The 17,368-nt window shown below is 45.3% G+C and overlaps 1 protein-coding gene across 1 annotated transcript in view; it reads left to right on the plus strand.

The window, feature by feature from the left end:
• The window catches only part of LOC120381874 (zinc finger protein 300-like), a gene marked incomplete at both ends in the record, with an annotated part of 42,311 nt that extends 33,954 nt beyond the window's left edge, over positions 1-8,357 (plus strand). The window contains one exon of the mRNA XM_039500034.1: positions 7,949-8,357. Coding sequence (XP_039355968.1) covers positions 7,949-8,357 — 409 coding nt within the window. The remainder of the gene's footprint in view (positions 1-7,948) is intronic.
• Between the last annotated feature and the right edge of the window lie 9,011 nt (positions 8,358-17,368).

The raw sequence follows: 17,368 nt of genomic DNA on the forward strand, positions 1-17,368 counted from the left end.
ATCACACGCCTTTTATCTAAATTTGTATGTAAACACCTACATCCGTTACAACACCCCAAAACCCCTTATTAAGTAGTAGAAACACTCATACAATTAGTATACCCACCCCTATCCACTATCACAGTATTACACATATCATAGAGGCATTTTTACCTTGAAAATACCATTCTTTGCAATAACGTGTTGCTACAAATTTCCCTAAACAGCAGTTCTCAGGGTATGGAGGAAGGGTCAATGAGCAGTTCTCGGGGAGGGAGGAAGGGGCCATAAGCCAGGGCTTGTTTATGTAGCTGGGAAAGGAAGGGGAAGGGGGAGATAACATTTCTTTTACTTTCTTTCACGCAAAGGACATTCATTCCAGCAACTACACTTCTCATGCAGCTGCATCAATGTCAATTCTTACAAGCAACAGAGAGAGAAAAAATATGGCAACTTATTTGTTAAGCAAAGAATTACTGCCTCCTTATGCCTTTGTCCCCAATGCATGTCAGCACATTAGCAGCTTCCCAGCTGTTTTACTGAACCCTAACGTATCCCAACACTTCTAAGTGATAGCAAACAGATCAAAGCAGATTACTTAGCAGATAACCAAAAACTCAAATTAAGCCTAACATACTAGATGGATAGAATTTGAATTAGCAATTTCTCACCCTGACTGATGGTACAAGCAGTCCCCCAAGTTTCAGACACAAGCTAGAAATCCCTTTACCCTGGGACCAGCAGTTCCCCCAGTTCAGTCTTTGTTCCTCAAGTGTTTCCAGGAGTTCTCTTGTGTGGGGTGTGACATCATCTCTTGGCCTCATTCCCCACTTATGTAGCTTTTCCATATGGCAGGAACCATTTGTTCCAAACTCAGTTCCCAGTCCAGTTTGTGTAAAAATACAGGTACCAAAATGGAGTTTGTTGTCATGTGGTCTAGTCACATGTCCTAGCATGTCCTGCTGAGTCATAGTAGCCATGACTCATAGGCTGGCTGAAACATTCACAGGAAGGCTAAGCTCTTCCACGATCCATTCTCTTTGTTGATAAGCCATCAGCTCTGTCTGGCTTCTTCATTGTTGTACCTGAAAGGCTCATTGTGGGTGTTACCCAGAGTAAGCACCTTTGAAATACAGATACAGAGTCAATATCCATAACTTCAAATACAAACATGATCCATGCACACAAATAGGATAATCATATTCAGCACATGACACATCTTGCACAAAATGCATCATAATTATGTCCTAATCATATTATAACCATACCACTATGATGAATATGGGGGTGTAGTGTCAGATACGGCCTAATTTCAAGGGATTTGGGAATGGAACTTCTCCTCTTTGTGGAACAGGAAATAACCCTCCAGCCAGGGCTGGGACAACTTCTCTGACTCCCAGTGCTGGAGCCTGAATCTACTGCCACTTCATTAGTTACCACCACCCGCAATCTTTGTGGTACTGCAAACTTCATCCGTGATGATTTTATATTCTGTTCTAGGTCATTGATAAGAATGTTAAATAGCACACGGGCAAAAAGCAATCCTTGTGGGAACCCGCTAGAAATAAATCCACTTGACCATGGTTCCCCATTTACAATCCCAGTTTTTAATCTATTTAATGTATGCCGTGTTTATTTTCTATCATTCTAGTTTTTTAGTCAAAATATTGTGCTGAATCAAGTCATATGCCTTACAGAAGTCTAGATATATTACATCAATAATATTAACTGCAACCAAACTTTTGATCTCATCTAATAAGGATATCCTTATTTTCTCTAAACCTTTGTTAACAGGTACTAATTATATTACCTTCCTTTAATTCTTTATTAACGAAATCCAGTATCGACTGCTCCATTATTTTGCTCAGTATTGATATCAGACTGACACTCTTGTAATTAGCTGGGTCATCTCTTTTACACTTTTTAGTATTGGCACAGCATTAGCTTAATTCCAGTCTTCTGGAATTTTCCCTGTGTTCCAAGTCCTAATTACAATCAACATTAATAGTCCACCACGCTCCTCCACCAGGTCTTTCAAAACTCTTGGATACAAGTTATCCAGACCTGCTTATTTAAACATGTCTAACTGTAATAGCTGCTGTTTAATGTCCTTGTGAGTTCTTGTTGGAATGGAAGGAGTGTCGTCAACATCTTATGATACAAGTACAGCATCTGTTTTTCTCCAAATCCAGGAGAGAACACTTATTGAACACTTTTACCTCTTCTGCATTATTTTTGATAATTCTGCCATTTCCGTCTAGTAATTTATCACTACCATTGTTAGGATTAATATACTTTTCAAAACTTCCTTCTTATTTTCATTGATTGGTCATTGATTTCTGATAGCTTCCTTGACGAGGCGGTTCTGGCGGGACCCAACTGAGAGTGCCAATTCAGGACCACTTGCTCAAACAGGGCAGTCACAGCCCTAGGCTGGGGTTTTTCCACCTCTAAGGCAAACCAAACCAGCCAGACAAAGAGGACTTCGGTTTCACCCCACTGGCTAACCACAAGTCACACGAGCAATTTCCTTAGACACTCCAGTCTCCCAGTATCACCACCAGTGCCACCCGTCCCGGGGAGGAATGGTTATGAAAACCAACACCCCAATAAAAGAAAAGGTTCTCTCGAGTCCAAAGAATCAAGCCCCAGACCCAGGTCAATATACACATCAGATCTTACCCACAAATCACGCTGTTGCCAATCCTTTAAAATCTAAAGGTTTATTCATAAAAGGAAAAAGGTAGAGATGAGAGGTAGCATTGGTTAAATGGAATTAATTACATCCAGTAATGGCAAAGTTCTTAGTTCAGGCTTGTAGCAGTGGTGGCATAAACTGCAGGTTCAAATCAAGTCTCTGGAGAACATCCCCCGCTGGGATGGGTCATCAGTCCCTTGTGTAGAGCTTCAGCATGTAGCAAAGTCCCTCCAGAGGTAGAAGCAGGATTGAAGAAAAGATGGAGATGAGGCATTAGCCTTATATAGGCTTTTCCAGGTGTAAGAACCTCTTTGTCCTTACTGTGGAAAATTACAGCAAAATGGAGTCTGGGGTCACATGGGCCAGTCCCTGCATACTTTGCTGAGTCACAAGGCGTGTCTGCCTTCTCTCCATGGGTCAATTGTGTAGCTGATGGTCCTTAATGGGCCATCAAGCAGGCTAGGCAGAGCTAACACCAACTTGTCTGGGATGTCTCCCAGAAGCACAGCACCAGCTTGAAATACAGACAGTATGGAGCTAATATTCATAACTTCAACTACAAAATGATACATACATACAGACAGCATAATCATAACCAGCAACCCATAACCTGGTCTTAGACACCTCATATTGACCCCTTTACATCAGATTTGGTGCCACTACAGGACCTTGGTTGCAACCCATGTTCTATATGGTCCCAATTTATATCAGTAACGTCACACTTCCCTTACCAATTTTCTACAATTCTGACCTTCGAACTCAGGGGTGAGCAACCTTTCAGAAGTCTTCATTTATTCACTCTAATTTAAGGTTTTGAGTGCCAGTAATACATTTTAACATTTTTAGAAGATCTTTCTCTGTCTATAATATATAACTAAACTATTGTTATATGTAAAGTAAATAAGGCTTTTAAAATGTTTAAGAAACTTCATTTAAAATTAAATTAAAATGCAGAGCCCCCCGGACTGGTGGCCAGGACCCGGGCATTGTGAGTGCCACTTAAAATCAGCTTGCGTGCTGCCTTCAGCACCCGTGCCATAGGTTGCCTACCCCTGTTCTAACTAATATTCTTTACTACTGACTTCCCTTTTCTTTCTTATATTTTATTTGGGGAGTGTTTCCTACCAGGGAGCCATTAGTAGGGTCCAGAGCCAGCCCCATCTCCTATATCAAGCTCTGGCTAGTAGGTATGTGATAAACGTGAAGACCCTGCCTCTGTCTGTCAGCTGGGAGACACAAAGGTTCTCTCTTTCTACCCTCTGATGCCGCCTGTCTGTTCTAGGCAAGGTGGGGTGGGACTCTGTTAACATGTGCCTCCCAGAGCTTCCATTTACCTGGTGCTGCTGTTCCGTGAATAGTGGGGTTGTGAGTGGAGCAGCAGGTACTGAGTGTTGGACTCTTGCTCTTTCAGGGGCCGGTGACCTTCGAGGAGGTGGCTGTGTATTTCACCAAGGGGGAATGGGCACTACTGGACCCTGTTCAGAGAGCCCTCTACAGGGATGTCATGAAGGAGAACTATGAGACGGTGACCTCGCTGGGTAAGGAGTCCTGTCCCCTGGGTTATTAGAAGCTGTGGGGTCTCTGAAGAACCTGAGTAGTAATAACTTTATACCTTTATTCATCATACAAGTTTTGACAAGTTTCCTTGCCCCCCCCTTTTTTTGCGTTATCTCCCACCCACTAGTACCATTTTTGGACATGTGCCTTTTTGGTGCTGTCAGTCATTTTAAAATTGCATTGAATGTATCCTTATTGGCTACATTAGTAACTACATTAATCACTGTAGCTTTCATGCCTTTTCCTCATTTTAAGAGGAAAATATGCTGCCTGTAGAATTCTAAATTGAGTAAATAGGTGTGTGACTCATGCCTGGCTTGTGTGACAGTCAGATGAGCTCTTTTAGGAGAGCGTGTAATGTTGCCGTTCAGGATCCCATGGGTGAAGGGATAAGCGAGCCGTGGGAGGGACGGAGACGGGGGTAGTAGATATGCCAGGACATGGGGCGGTGTGTGCAGGGTTAGAGCTAAGAAGCAGCAGGGAGGTAGGAGGCTGTGAGAGACGAGGAGAAAATACAAGAAGTTCTCAAGGTGCCGGGAGGTGGTGCTGGCTGAGAGTAATGGGAAGAAGGGGAGGGGAGTGTGGGGAAGGGCACCCAGGAAGTGGGCTGGGTGGGTCAGTGGGAGGGAGGAGAGGTTTGGGGATCTGGAGCTGGGGGATCCCAGACTTTAACCCCGAATCCCTACCCAAGCCTTGTTGCTTTAGAGCCTCCACTCCAGTTTTGTTTCTGTTCAGTTTCACTTTATTATACATTTTTTCCCCAAATATTATTATTTTAACACTTGACCTCCCTCTCCCACTCATTACCCCCCTCCTCACATAACCTCCCCATCTCCTATGCACAGCGACCCCGGCCACCGATCCTGAGTCCTTGCTGCATCCTCCCTCCCAGAGCAGGGCCCCTACCCAGGCACAAATGGGCACTTCGTTGATGATGTCACAGGGTGGTATAGTCTATACAATTTTTACACCTATAAGATTACATATTCCGAAGCCCTTCACACCAGTCGGGCTTATCTCTATATGCCGATACAGTCTGTTCCCTTCCCAGCTCTGATGCTGCAGAGCCCTGCCTGTGTCCCTGTTCCCGTTCGCCCCCTAACCAACATTCATGGGGCCTCATCTGGAGCACTGTGTCCAGTTTTGGGCCCAACACTATAAGAAGGATGTGGAAAAATTGGAAAGCATCCTGCGGGGGGCAACAAAAATGGTTAGGGGACTGGAACACATGACTTCTGAGGAGAGGCTGAGGGAACTGGGATTGTTTAGTCTGCAGAAGAGAAGAATGAGGGGGGATTTGATAGCTGCTTTCAACTACCTGAAGGGGGGTTCCAAAGAGGATGGGTCTAGACTGTTCTCAGTGGTAGCAGATGACAGAACCAAGAGTAATGATTTCAAGTTGCAATGGGGGAGGTATAGGTTGGATATTAGGAAACACTATTTCACTAGGAGGGTGGTGAAGCCCTGGGATGGGTTCCCCACGGAGGTGGTGGAATCTCCTTCCTTAGAGGTTTTTAAGATCAGGCTTGACAAAGCCTTGGCTGGGATGATTTAGTTGGGGATTGATCCTGCTTTGAGCAGGGGTGGGACTAGATACCTCCTGAGGTCCCTTCCAACCCTGATATTCTATTATTCCAATTTCCTTCCTCCCTCCTGTTTGACCCCATTTATAGAGTAATATTCTCAGCTATACCTTAACCAGTAATTGTGCTGAAATTTAACTAACCAATTCTAACATATTGTGACATAATTCTCTAACCCAGGCGTCGGCCACCTTTCAGAAGTGGTGTGCGGAGTCTTCATTTATTCACTCTAATTTAAGATTTCATATGCCAATAATACATTTTAATGTTTTTAGAAAGTCTCTTTCTATAAGTCTATAATACATAATTGAACTATTGTATGTAAAGTCAGTAAGGTTTTTAAAATGTTTAAGAAGCTTCATTTAAAATTAATTAAAAATGCAGAGCCTTCTGGACCGGTGGCCAGGACCTGGGCAGTGTGAGTGCCACTGAAAATCAGCTCGTGTGCCGCCATAGGTTGCCTACTCCTGCTCTAACCAATTATAAACCACTACCCTAATTAACTTACACCTGGCAACATTAATTATACAGGAGAGAGAAACAATTAGAGAACCAGACTGATTAACAATGTAAAAGTGGTGGCCATAAAGATAAAGCAATACAGAAATGAGGGTTTCACAACCACAAGCATTGATAAGTGATTTCTTGCCAGACAGAATGCTATCAAATTAAGGTTTCTTTAACCATCTTAAGATCCAGACAGGACTGTCTTCCTAACAGCCCAATAGCACTTTATTTCAGTGTGACTGGTTTGGGATGTGAGGATGTGACCCTTCGCTTCCCAGCTTATGGCTGCCCTGGTGCTTAGCCAAAGGCCTTAGCCTAAGAACAAGGCCTCAGACTATCCTAGTGAGAGAAGGCCCAGACACAGGCACACTGTGATTTTGATTCTTTGTTTTCATACTCCTGTAACTAACTAAGTGATAAAAATACCCCTAAGTTCTTAAAGTCTAGGCTTTGCAGGCAGGCCTGAATATCTCTATTCTAACAGAGGGTTCTACCCCTTCCCCCATGCTGTATCTGTCTTGTCTATTTAGACTGTAAATTCTTCAGAGCACAGGCCATCTACTATTCTGCATTTGTACTGTGCCTAGCACAACGGAGACACACTGTTAGTTGGTCCTTAGGCACTAAGGTAATGCGTATGATTAATAATAATAATAACTCTCCTGCCACTTGGAGCCAAGGAAGCTGGTCTTGGGATGTTACTGCTTAAAAATGATCTGAGCTTAAAACCATGGACTATTCTTTGTGACAAGTATCCCACAAATTCCACCGACCTCCCTTGTTTTCTTTGCCTGGCATAGGGTTTCTAAATTCCAAACCTGATGTGGTCTCACAGCTGGAACGAGGGGAAGAGCTGTGGGTCCTGGACCTCCAGGCCTCTGAGAAAGAAGTGCTTCCAAGAGCTGCCTGCACAGGTGAGGACTTGGTTAAAGCAAGTCAAAAACTGTCCATGAATACAGAAAACATTCGGGATGCCCTACAAAGACCTTGTGAGCTCCCAAGTTCAGGATTGTTCCCTGCAGATGTGGAATAATTAGGCAGATGTCACTCATGGCTTCCCACCTATCCTGACTAACAACTGGCAGCAGATCCCTACCTGATCCCACTTTCCCCTGCATGTTCTGGTGAAATGCAGACCAAAACTGATCCCTTCCTCTCTCCTCTGGGAAAAATCAGCTCCTGATAGGTTTGATCTCTCCTGCACATATTTTGGTTTGTTCATCCCTTTTAAAATTCCTGTCTCTGAGATTTCCTTTCTCTCAGGCACAGGGAGTGACCTATGTCTGGATTCTCTCTGTCTCCCATCAGGTGATAGGATGGCGCGTGAGAATGAGATGCAGAAACCCCAGCAGGAAGATGCTGAGCAAGGAGCACCACATGGGACGTTATCAGGAAGACCCAAAGGGAATGTTTCCAGGAGTTGTGCACTCCGAGAAACAGTAAAAGCCTCTGAGACTCAGCAGAGGCCAGAGGAGAACTTCAGTAGCGTCTCAGACGTTATTACACATGAGAGAATCAACTTGGAAGAGACAAACTACACATGCCACGAGTGCGGGAAAAACTTCAGTCAGCGCTCAAACCTTATCACACATCAGAGAATCCACACAGGAGGGATGCCCTACACATGCTCTGAGTGCGGGAAAAGCTTCAGTCGGCGCTCAAACCTTATCACACATCAGAGAATCCACACAGGGGAGACGCCCTACACGTGCGCTGAGTGTGGGGAAAGCTTCATTTGGCGCTCAAACCTTATCACACATCAGAGAATCCACACGGGGGAGACGCCCTACACGTGCGCTGAGTGCGGGAAAAGCTTCAGTCTGCACTCAAACCTTATCACACATCAGAGAATCCACACAAGGGAGACGCCCTACACGTGCGCTGAGTGCGGGAAAAGCTTCCGTCAGCGCTCACACCTTATCACACATCAGAGAATCCACACGGGGGAGACGCCCTACACGTGCTCTGAGTGCGGGAAAAGCTTCAGTCAGTGCTCAAACTTTATCACACATCAGAGAATCCACACAGGAGAGATGCCTTACACATGCTCTGAGTGCGGGAAAGCTTCAGTCAGCGCTCAAACCTTATCACACATCAGAGAATCCACACAGGAGACGCCCTACATGTGCGCTGAGTGTGGGAAAGCTTCATTTGGCGCTCAAACCATATCACACATCAGAGAATCCACACGGGGGAGACGCCCTACACGTGCGCTGAGTGCAGGAAAAGCTTCAATTGGCGCTCAAACCTTATCACACATCAGCGAATCCACACAGGGGAGACGCCCTACACGTGCTCTGAGTGTGGGAAAAGCTTCAGTCTGCGCTCAAGCCTCAGCACACATCAGAGAATCCACACAGGGGAGACGCCCTACACGTGCGCTGAGTGCGGGAAAAGCTTCAGTCAGCGCTCAAACCTTATCACACATCAGAGAATCCACACAGGGGAGACGCCCTACACGTGCGCTGAGTGCGGGAAAAGCTTCCGTCAGCGCTCACACCTTATCACACATCAGAGAATCCACACATGAGAGATACCCTACACATGCTCTGAGTGTGGGAAAAGTTTCATTGAGCACTCAGACTTTGTCAGACATCGTAGAATCCACAGTGGAGAGAGACCCTACACATGCTCTGCATTTGGGAAAAGCTTCAATCAGATGTCATTCCCTATTAGAGATCAGAAAATCCCAATCGGAGAGAACTGTAAGAAATGCCTTTATTAGGGCTTCCCAAAGATTTGTTTTAAAAAAAATCACATTTGCTAATTCCAATATAGTGATCTTTGCACCATCTTCACTGTGGACTCTCAGCTCTGCCAGATGAGTTGCCTGCTTCTGCCTTTACCAGCTAACCCTTCTTTGGGGTCAGTCCTGTGATCTTTTCTATCAGCTCCTTTCCTTTTGACTTGTAGGAGCGTGTGTCCCTCCAGACAGGAATTTCATCAGCTCCAGGTGGGGGAGAGAGGGTTGATGCCAACAAGCTACCCTGAGGCAAAAGTTACCTGTGCCTTACATCCACTAGGACTGTACATGGAATTGGGTGCTCAAGTTAGTGATTTTGGTGTAAAAAGACAATTATAGTTGTAGAGAAGAAGCAGCCCAGGGAGTAAACCGGACAGACAATGATCAAGTGATCTCTCTCCTGCCATCCATCTCCATCCTCTGACAAACAGAGGCTAGGGACACCATTCCTTACCCATGCTGGCTAATAGCCATTAATGGACTTAACCTCCATGAATTTATCCAGTTTTCTTTTAAACCCTGTTATAGTCCTAGCCTTCACAACCTCTTCAGGCAAGGAGTTCCACAAGTTGACTGTGCGCTGTGTGAAGAAGAACTTCCTTTTATTTGTTTTAAACCAGCTGCCTATTAATTTATTTGGTGGCCCTTAGTTCTTGTATTATGGGAGTAAGTAAATAACTTTTCCTTATGTATTTTCTCCACATCACTCATGATTTTATATACCTCTATCATATTCCCTCTTAGTCTCCTCTTTTCCAAGCTGAAAAGCCCTAGCCTCTTTAATCTCTCCTCATATGGGACCCGTTATAAACCCCTAATCATTTTAATTGCCCTTCTCTGAACCTTTTCTAATGCCAGTATATCTTTTTTGAGATGAGGAGACCACATCTGTACATAGAATTCAAGATGTGGGCATACCATGGAGTTATATAAGGGTAATAATATAGTCAGTCTTATTCTCTATTCCCTTTTTAATAATTCCTAACATCCTGTTTGCTTTTTTGACCGCCTCTGCACACTGCGTGGACATCTTCAGAGAACTATCCACGATGACTCCAAAATCTTTTTCCTGATTTGTTGTAGCTATATTAGTCCCCATCATATTTTATGTATAATTGGAGTTATTTTTTCCAATATGCATTACTTTACATTTATTCACATTAAATTTCATTTTCCATTTTGTTGCCCAATCACTTAGTTTTGTGAGATCTTTTTGAAGTTCTTCACAGTCTGCTTTGGTCTTAACTATCTTGAGCAGTTTAGTATCTTCTGCAAACTTTGCCACCTCACTGTTTACCCCTTTCTCCAAATCATTTATGAATAAGGTGAATAGGATTGGTCCGAGGACTGACCCTTGGGGAACACCACTAGTTACCCCTCTCCATTCTGAGAATTTACCATTAATTCCTACCCTTTGTTCCCTGTCTTTTAACCAGTTCTCAATCCTTGATATAGGACCTTCTCTTTTATCCCATGACAACTTAATTTATGTAAGAGCCTTTGGCGAGGGACCTTGTCAAAGGCTTTCTGGTAATCTAAGTACACTATGTCCACTGAATCCCCCTTGTCCGCATGTTTGTTGACCCCTTCAAAGAACTCTAATAGATTAGTAAGACATGATTTCCCTTTACGGAAACCGTGTTGACTTTTGCCCAACAATTTATGTTCTTGTATGTGTCTGACAATTTTATTCTTTACTATTGTTTCAACTAATTTGCCCGGTACCGACGTTAGACTTACTGGTCTGTAATTGCCGGGATCACCTCTAGAGCCCTTTTTAAATATTGGCGTTACATTAGCTAACTTCCAGTCATTGGGTACCGAAGTCGATTCAAAGGACAGGTTACAAACCATAGTTAATAGTTCCGCAACTTCACATTTGAGTTCTTTCAGAACTCTTGGGTGAATGCCATCTGGTCCTGGTGACTTGTTAATGTTGAGTTTATCAATTAATTCCAAAACCTCCTCTAGTGACACTTCAGTCTGTGACAGTTCCTCAGATTTGTCACCTACAATTTGGCAATGTTTATGCTCCTTTCTAGGATTTGACTTCCACTTTTTAAAGGAAGTCTTTTTGTCTCTCAGTGCTTCTTTTACATGTTTGTTAAGCCCCGGTGGGTCTTTTTTAGTTCTTTTACTGTGTTTCTTAAATTGGGGTATACATTTAAGTTGGGCCTCTATTATGGTGTCGTTAAAGTGTCCATGCAGCTTACAGGAATTTCACTTTAGTCACTGTACCTTTTAATTTCTGTTTAACTAACCCCCTCATTTTTGTATAGGGCCTGGTCTACACTAGGCGTTTAAATCGGTTTTAGGAGCGTAAAACCGATTTAACGCCACACCCGTCCACACTAGGAGGCACCTTATATCGATTTTAATGGCTCTTTAAATTGGTTTCTGTACTCTTCCCCGACGAGAGGAGTAGCGCTAATATCGGGATTAACATATCGGAATAGGGTTAGTGTGGCCGCAAATCGACGGTATTGGCATCCGGGTGGTATCCCACAGTGCACCACTGACCGCTCTGGACAGCATTCTGAACTCAGATGCACTGGCCAGGTAGACAGGAAAAGCCCCGCGAACTTTTGAAATTCATTTCCTGCTTCCCCAGCGTGGAGAGCTCATCAGCACAGGTGACCATGCACAGCTCATCTGCACAGGTAACAATGCAGTCTCCTGAGAATCGAAAAAGAGCCCCAGCATGGACTGCACGGGAGGTACTGGATCTGATCGCTATATGGGGAGAGGATTCAGTGCTAACAGAACTGCGTTCCAAAAGACTAAATGAAAAAGTATTTGAAAGAATTTCTAAGGCTATGACGGATAAAGGCCACAGCAGGGACTCAGTGCAGTGCAGAGTGAAAGTTAAGGAGCTCAGACAAGCCTACCAGAATACCAAAGAAGCAAACGGAAGGTCCGGGGCAGGTCGAAAAACATGCCGCTTCTATGCTGAGCTGCATGCAATTTTAGGGGCTGCGCCACAACTACCCCACCCTGACCATGGATTCCGAGGTGGGGGTTGTAATCTCTGCCATGTCTGAGGATTATGCGGACGGGGAAGATGAAGATGAAGAGGAGGAGGAAGACCTAGCAGAGAGCACACAGCACTCCGTGAGCTCCAGCAGCCAGGAGCTTTTTCTCACCCTGACGGAATTACCCTCCTCCCAGCCCTCCCAAGCAACTATCCCAGACAATGACGCCATGGAAGGGACCTCTGGTGAGTGTACCTTTGCAAATAGCAAACATTGTTTTTTAAGCAAGCGTTTTTTAATGATTGATTTGCCTTGAGGACTTGGGATGCATTCGCAGACAGTATAGTTACTTAGAAAAGTTTGTTAACATGTCCGGGGATTGAGAGGAAATCCTCCAGGGACATCTCGATGAAGCGCTCCTGTAGGTACTCCAGAAGCCTTTGCAGAAGGTTTCTGGGCAAGGCAACCTTGTTCCGCCCACCATGGTAGGACACTTTACTACGCCATGCATGTAGCAAGTAATCAGGTATCATTGCATGGCAAAGCATAGCAGCGTATGGTCCCGGTGATTGCTGGCATTCAAGAAGCATCCGTTCTTTATCTCGCTGTGTGATCCTCAGCAAAGTGATATCGTTCAGGATAACCTGGTTAAAAATCAGGAATTTAAGTAAGGGGGATGGCCATTTTCCTACTGGGTTCGTGGACTGCAGCAGCTTAAAAAAAAAACCTTTCCTGCACGTAGCCAAGCGGGGGGAGGGGAGGAGTGAAATGCCGATGATCTTTTTTGTGTTTGGTCACCAGCGATCTTCCCCAAGCTACCAGCCACGCAGTGGGTGGGGGGATGGGAAGGGTGTTGATTAGCAGGGAGCTAGCGTGGTATTAGCCATGCATTGGGGGAGGTAAATCACTGCAGAAGCCGAAAGACAGTGGCTTACCATGGCCGCATGCAAGCTGAATTCTGATGCCCGGACCTGTGTCTGTGAGATCTGTAACTCCAGAGCTGCAGGCACTCACTATTAAGATGAAAAATGCGACCTTGTAGGAAATCACATGTGCTATGTAAGGTGAATAGTGCTGTTCACTGTGAAAGAGTATAACCATTGTTCTGTAAAATGTATCTTTTAAAATATTTCTCTCCCTCATGCAGCTGCAAATCTTTCAAGCGTGCCTCCTCCATCCCAAAGGCTAGCACAGATAAGGCGGAGGAAAAAGAAGACGAGAGATGAAATGTTCTCGGATATTATGGAAGTTACACGCAATGAAAGAGCTCATCGGAATGAGTGGAAGGACGTGGTATCAAATTACAGGAAAGATGCCAGTGAACGTGAGGACAGGAGAGACACCTGAGATGAGAGGTGGTGGCAGGAAGACCGGCAGGAAAATCAGAGGTGGCGGCAGGAAGATCAGCGGTGGCGGGATGCAACTCTGGGGCTGCTGCGTGATCAAACTGACATGCTCCGGTGTCTGGTGGAGCTTCAGGAATGGCAGCAGGATCACAGAGTGCCGCTGCAGCCCCTGTATAACCACCCTCTACCCTCACCACGTTCCATATCCCCTCACCCAGACGTGTAGAAGCAGCGTGGGGAGGCTCCGTGCACCCGCCAACTCCACCCCCGTGGACAGCCCAACCAGAAGGCTGTCGTTACTGTGAAATTTTTTTAATGGCCTTCTCCATCCTTCCTATCCTCCCAAACCACACCCTTACTTCTCTCCCTGTTTTTATAATGAATTAATAAAGAATTAATGATTTTTAAACGAGAGTGACTTTATTTGCATAAGTAAGCTGTACTCGAAGGGGGAGGGTGAGTTGATTACAGGGAATGAGTCAATCAAGGGGGTTGGGTGTTCATCAACAAACACAGCAGTTACACTGTACCCTGGCCATTGATGAAGCTCGTTTTCAAAGCTTCTCTGATGCGCACTGCTTCCTGGTGTGCTCTTCTAATCTCCCTGGTGTCTGGCTGCGCGTAATCAGCGGCCAGATGATTTGCCTCAGCCTCCCACCCCGCCATAAAGGTCTCCCCCTTACTCTCACAGAGATTGTGGAGAATACAGCAAGCAGCAATAACATAGGGGACATTGGTTTGGCTGAGGTCTGAGCGAGTCAGTAATGTCCGCCAGCGCGCCTTTAAACGGCCAAATGCACATTCCACCACCATTCTGCACTTGCTCAGCCTGTAATTGAACAGATCCTGACCACTGTCCAGGCTGCCTGTGTATGGCTTCAAGAGCCATGGCATCAAGGGGTAGGCTGGGTCCCCAGGATAACGACAGGCATTTCAACATCCCCAACTGTTAATTTCTGGTCTGGGAAGTAATTCCCTTGCTGCAGCCGTTTAAACAGAGTAGTGCTTCTGAAAACGCGAGCGTCATGAACCCTCCCTGGCCATCCCACGTGGATGTTTGTGATCCACCAGTGCTTGCAGCACCATTGAAAAGTACCCCTTCCGGTTTACGTACTGGGTGCCCTGGCGCTCCGATGCCAAGATAGGGATATGGGTTCCATCTATCGCCCCCCCACCGTTAGGGAATCCCAGTGCAGCAAAGCCATCCACTATGGCCTGCACGTTTCCCAGAGTCACAACCTTTCGTAGCAGCAGCTTAGTGATTGCTTTGGCTACTTGCATCACAGCAGCCCCCACAGTAGATTTTCCAACTCCAAATTGATTCCCGACTGACCGGTAGCTGTCTGGCGTTGCAAGCTTCCACAGGGCTATCGCCACTCGCTTCTCTACTGTGAGGGCTGCTCTCATCTTGGTATTATGGCATTTCAGGGCAGGGGCAAGCAAGTCACAAAGTTCCATGAAAGTGCCCTTACGCATGCGAAAGTTTCGCAGCCACTGGGAATCGTCCCACACCTGCAACACAATGTGGTCCCACCAGTCAGTGCTTGTTTCCCGGGCCCAAAATCGGCGTTCAATGGATAGAATCTGCCCCATTACCATCAGGATCTCCAAAGCACAGGGGCCCGCGGTTTGAGATAATTCTGTGTCCACGTCCTCATCACTGTCATCGCCGCGCTGCCGTATCCGCCTCTTACTCGCCTCGGTTTGAAGGTCCTGGTTCACCATATACTGCACGAGAGTGCGCGAGGTGTTTAAAACATCCACGATTGTGGTATTGAGCTGAGCAGGGTCCATGCTTGCTGTGCTATGGCGTCTGCACAGTTCACCAAGCAAAAAAGGCGCGAAACGGTTGTCTGCTGCTTTCAGGGAGGGAGCGGTGAGGCTGTACCCAGAACCACCCGCGACAATGATTTTTGCCCCATCAGGCACTGGGATCTCAACCCGGAAATTCCAAGGGGCGGGGGAGGCTGCGGGAACTATGGGATAGCTACAGAATAGCTACCCACAGTGCAATGCTCCAGTAATCGATGCTAGCCTCGGACCGTGGATGCACACCACCAAATTAATGTGTTTAGTGTGGCCGCGCGCACTCGATTTTATACAATCTGTTTTGCTAAACCGGTTTATGTAAAATCGGAATAATCCCGTAGTGTAGACGTACCCTAGTTCTCCTTTTTGAAATCAAATGCCACAGTGTTGGGCTGTTGAGATGTTCTTCCCACCACAGGGATGTTAAATGTTATTATATTATGCCGTTTATTTCGAGCAACTGCAGTTATTCGGGAGAGTACAGACAGGCAGAGTTTCCCCTCCTGAGGTAGGTCTCGGTTAGATAAACAATTAAGGCAAGCATTTATACCTTTTTGCGACATACAGTAAGGAGCAACAATTGCATTTTGTTTGTACATATTCCTTTCTGATAGCTTACTTCTCTCAGCAATTTCTGCTACAATCTGCATTCTATTCTTATCTAACACAAGGTCAAAAACCAGCGTCTCTTACAGTTCTTTTCTGCTCACCCACGCCCTGCTTGGAAGTCTCCCGTTATTAGCTGTTAGTTAGCCTGGTAAATATCAAGTCCCTGAGAAAACACAGTTATACGAAGCAAAACAAAATCACAAACAGAAATGTCATTGGAAATTCAAAAATTAAAAAGGAAAATGCAATTCCCATCACTTCATTGTATCTGGGCCATTTCTGTATCGAGAGTACCCGCTAAGGGCCCTGTGTGCTTATGGGAAACCTGGAGGAACTCATAGCACAGCCTGAACATGAAACTCAACTGCTCCCAGGTGCCGCAGTAAAACCCTTTCCCTGCTGTGATGTTGATGATTTTATGAAAATATGCTAATGAGTGTGAACATAATGTAACTGGAACATGCTTCATGCAAAAGGTCTCTTGTGCAGTATCATTACAAAGCTTATTATCTACTGTGTGTGTTCAGCCTATTTGTATGAACCGATCATTCCTGTATCTGAAGCTAGAAATATGAACTATAACTCTGAGGTCCTGTTGTAATGATGCAAAGTGTGGGCCATTAATAGTGGTTTGGACTCTTGATGGCTCCCATTAACCAGGACAATTGACTGGAGATGGCTCTGTCCTGCACCATCTGAGTCAGGCCAGGAACAATGAAGGCTTGGGGTCTCACAGGACATGTGACCATGTCACCTGGTACAGGAATCCATCTTAAACCTGGGGCTTTTCCCCAGGAGAGAGACAAAAGATTCCTGCCTTGTACCAAAGCTGTATAAGGGGGTGGAACAGAAGAAAGGTGGCTGCAGTCATGAGAAATCCCCTAGCTACCACCTGAGCTGGAACGAGGACTATACCAGGTGAAAAGATTGGGCCCAGACAAGAAATAAGTCTAGTCTGCAAAAGAAGCTTATTGGAAGATCTCTGAGGGTGAGATTTTATCTGTATTGAGTTTCATACTGTATTAGTCTTAGACTTGCATGTTTTTGTTTTATTTTGCTCTATGGAGAATACAAACTCCACAGAGAAGGAAAAGTTAATGCCTTAGAAAAATCTGTGTGTGTTAGAGTGTCTAGGAACCACTCTCCTATAGCTTCTTTTGTCTGATTTCCTTTAGAAAATCTGAAGCAGGGAGCAGAAAACCATTGTCTTTTCCGAGGTGTGAGCTCAGGACCTACTGAGTATGAGACTGACATGCTGCCAACTATGCTAAGAAGGCCCAGGAAAATGTTTAGGCTCAGTGCATATAGGATCCTCCTACAGCAGTGACTGGAGCAGGGAAGGAACTGGAAGAAGCAGAGCTCTGGTGCCCACAGACCTGTCCTGGCCTCTTTCTCAGCAGCAAAGAAATCAATTTGCCCTTCCAGTGAACAATCTGCTGGAACTAATGGCAGCACAGGGGGGATGTTTCTAAAGTATGCACCCACCTCTACATTTTAGAACTTACTCTCCTTTTTCTAGTATAGCACTTTCTATATGAACTGGCAAAACAAACTACACAGGTAAG

Source organism: Mauremys reevesii, linkage group 14, assembly GCF_016161935.1.
Source record: "Mauremys reevesii isolate NIE-2019 linkage group 14, ASM1616193v1, whole genome shotgun sequence".
In the NCBI taxonomy this organism is placed as follows: Eukaryota; Metazoa; Chordata; order Testudines; family Geoemydidae; genus Mauremys; species Mauremys reevesii.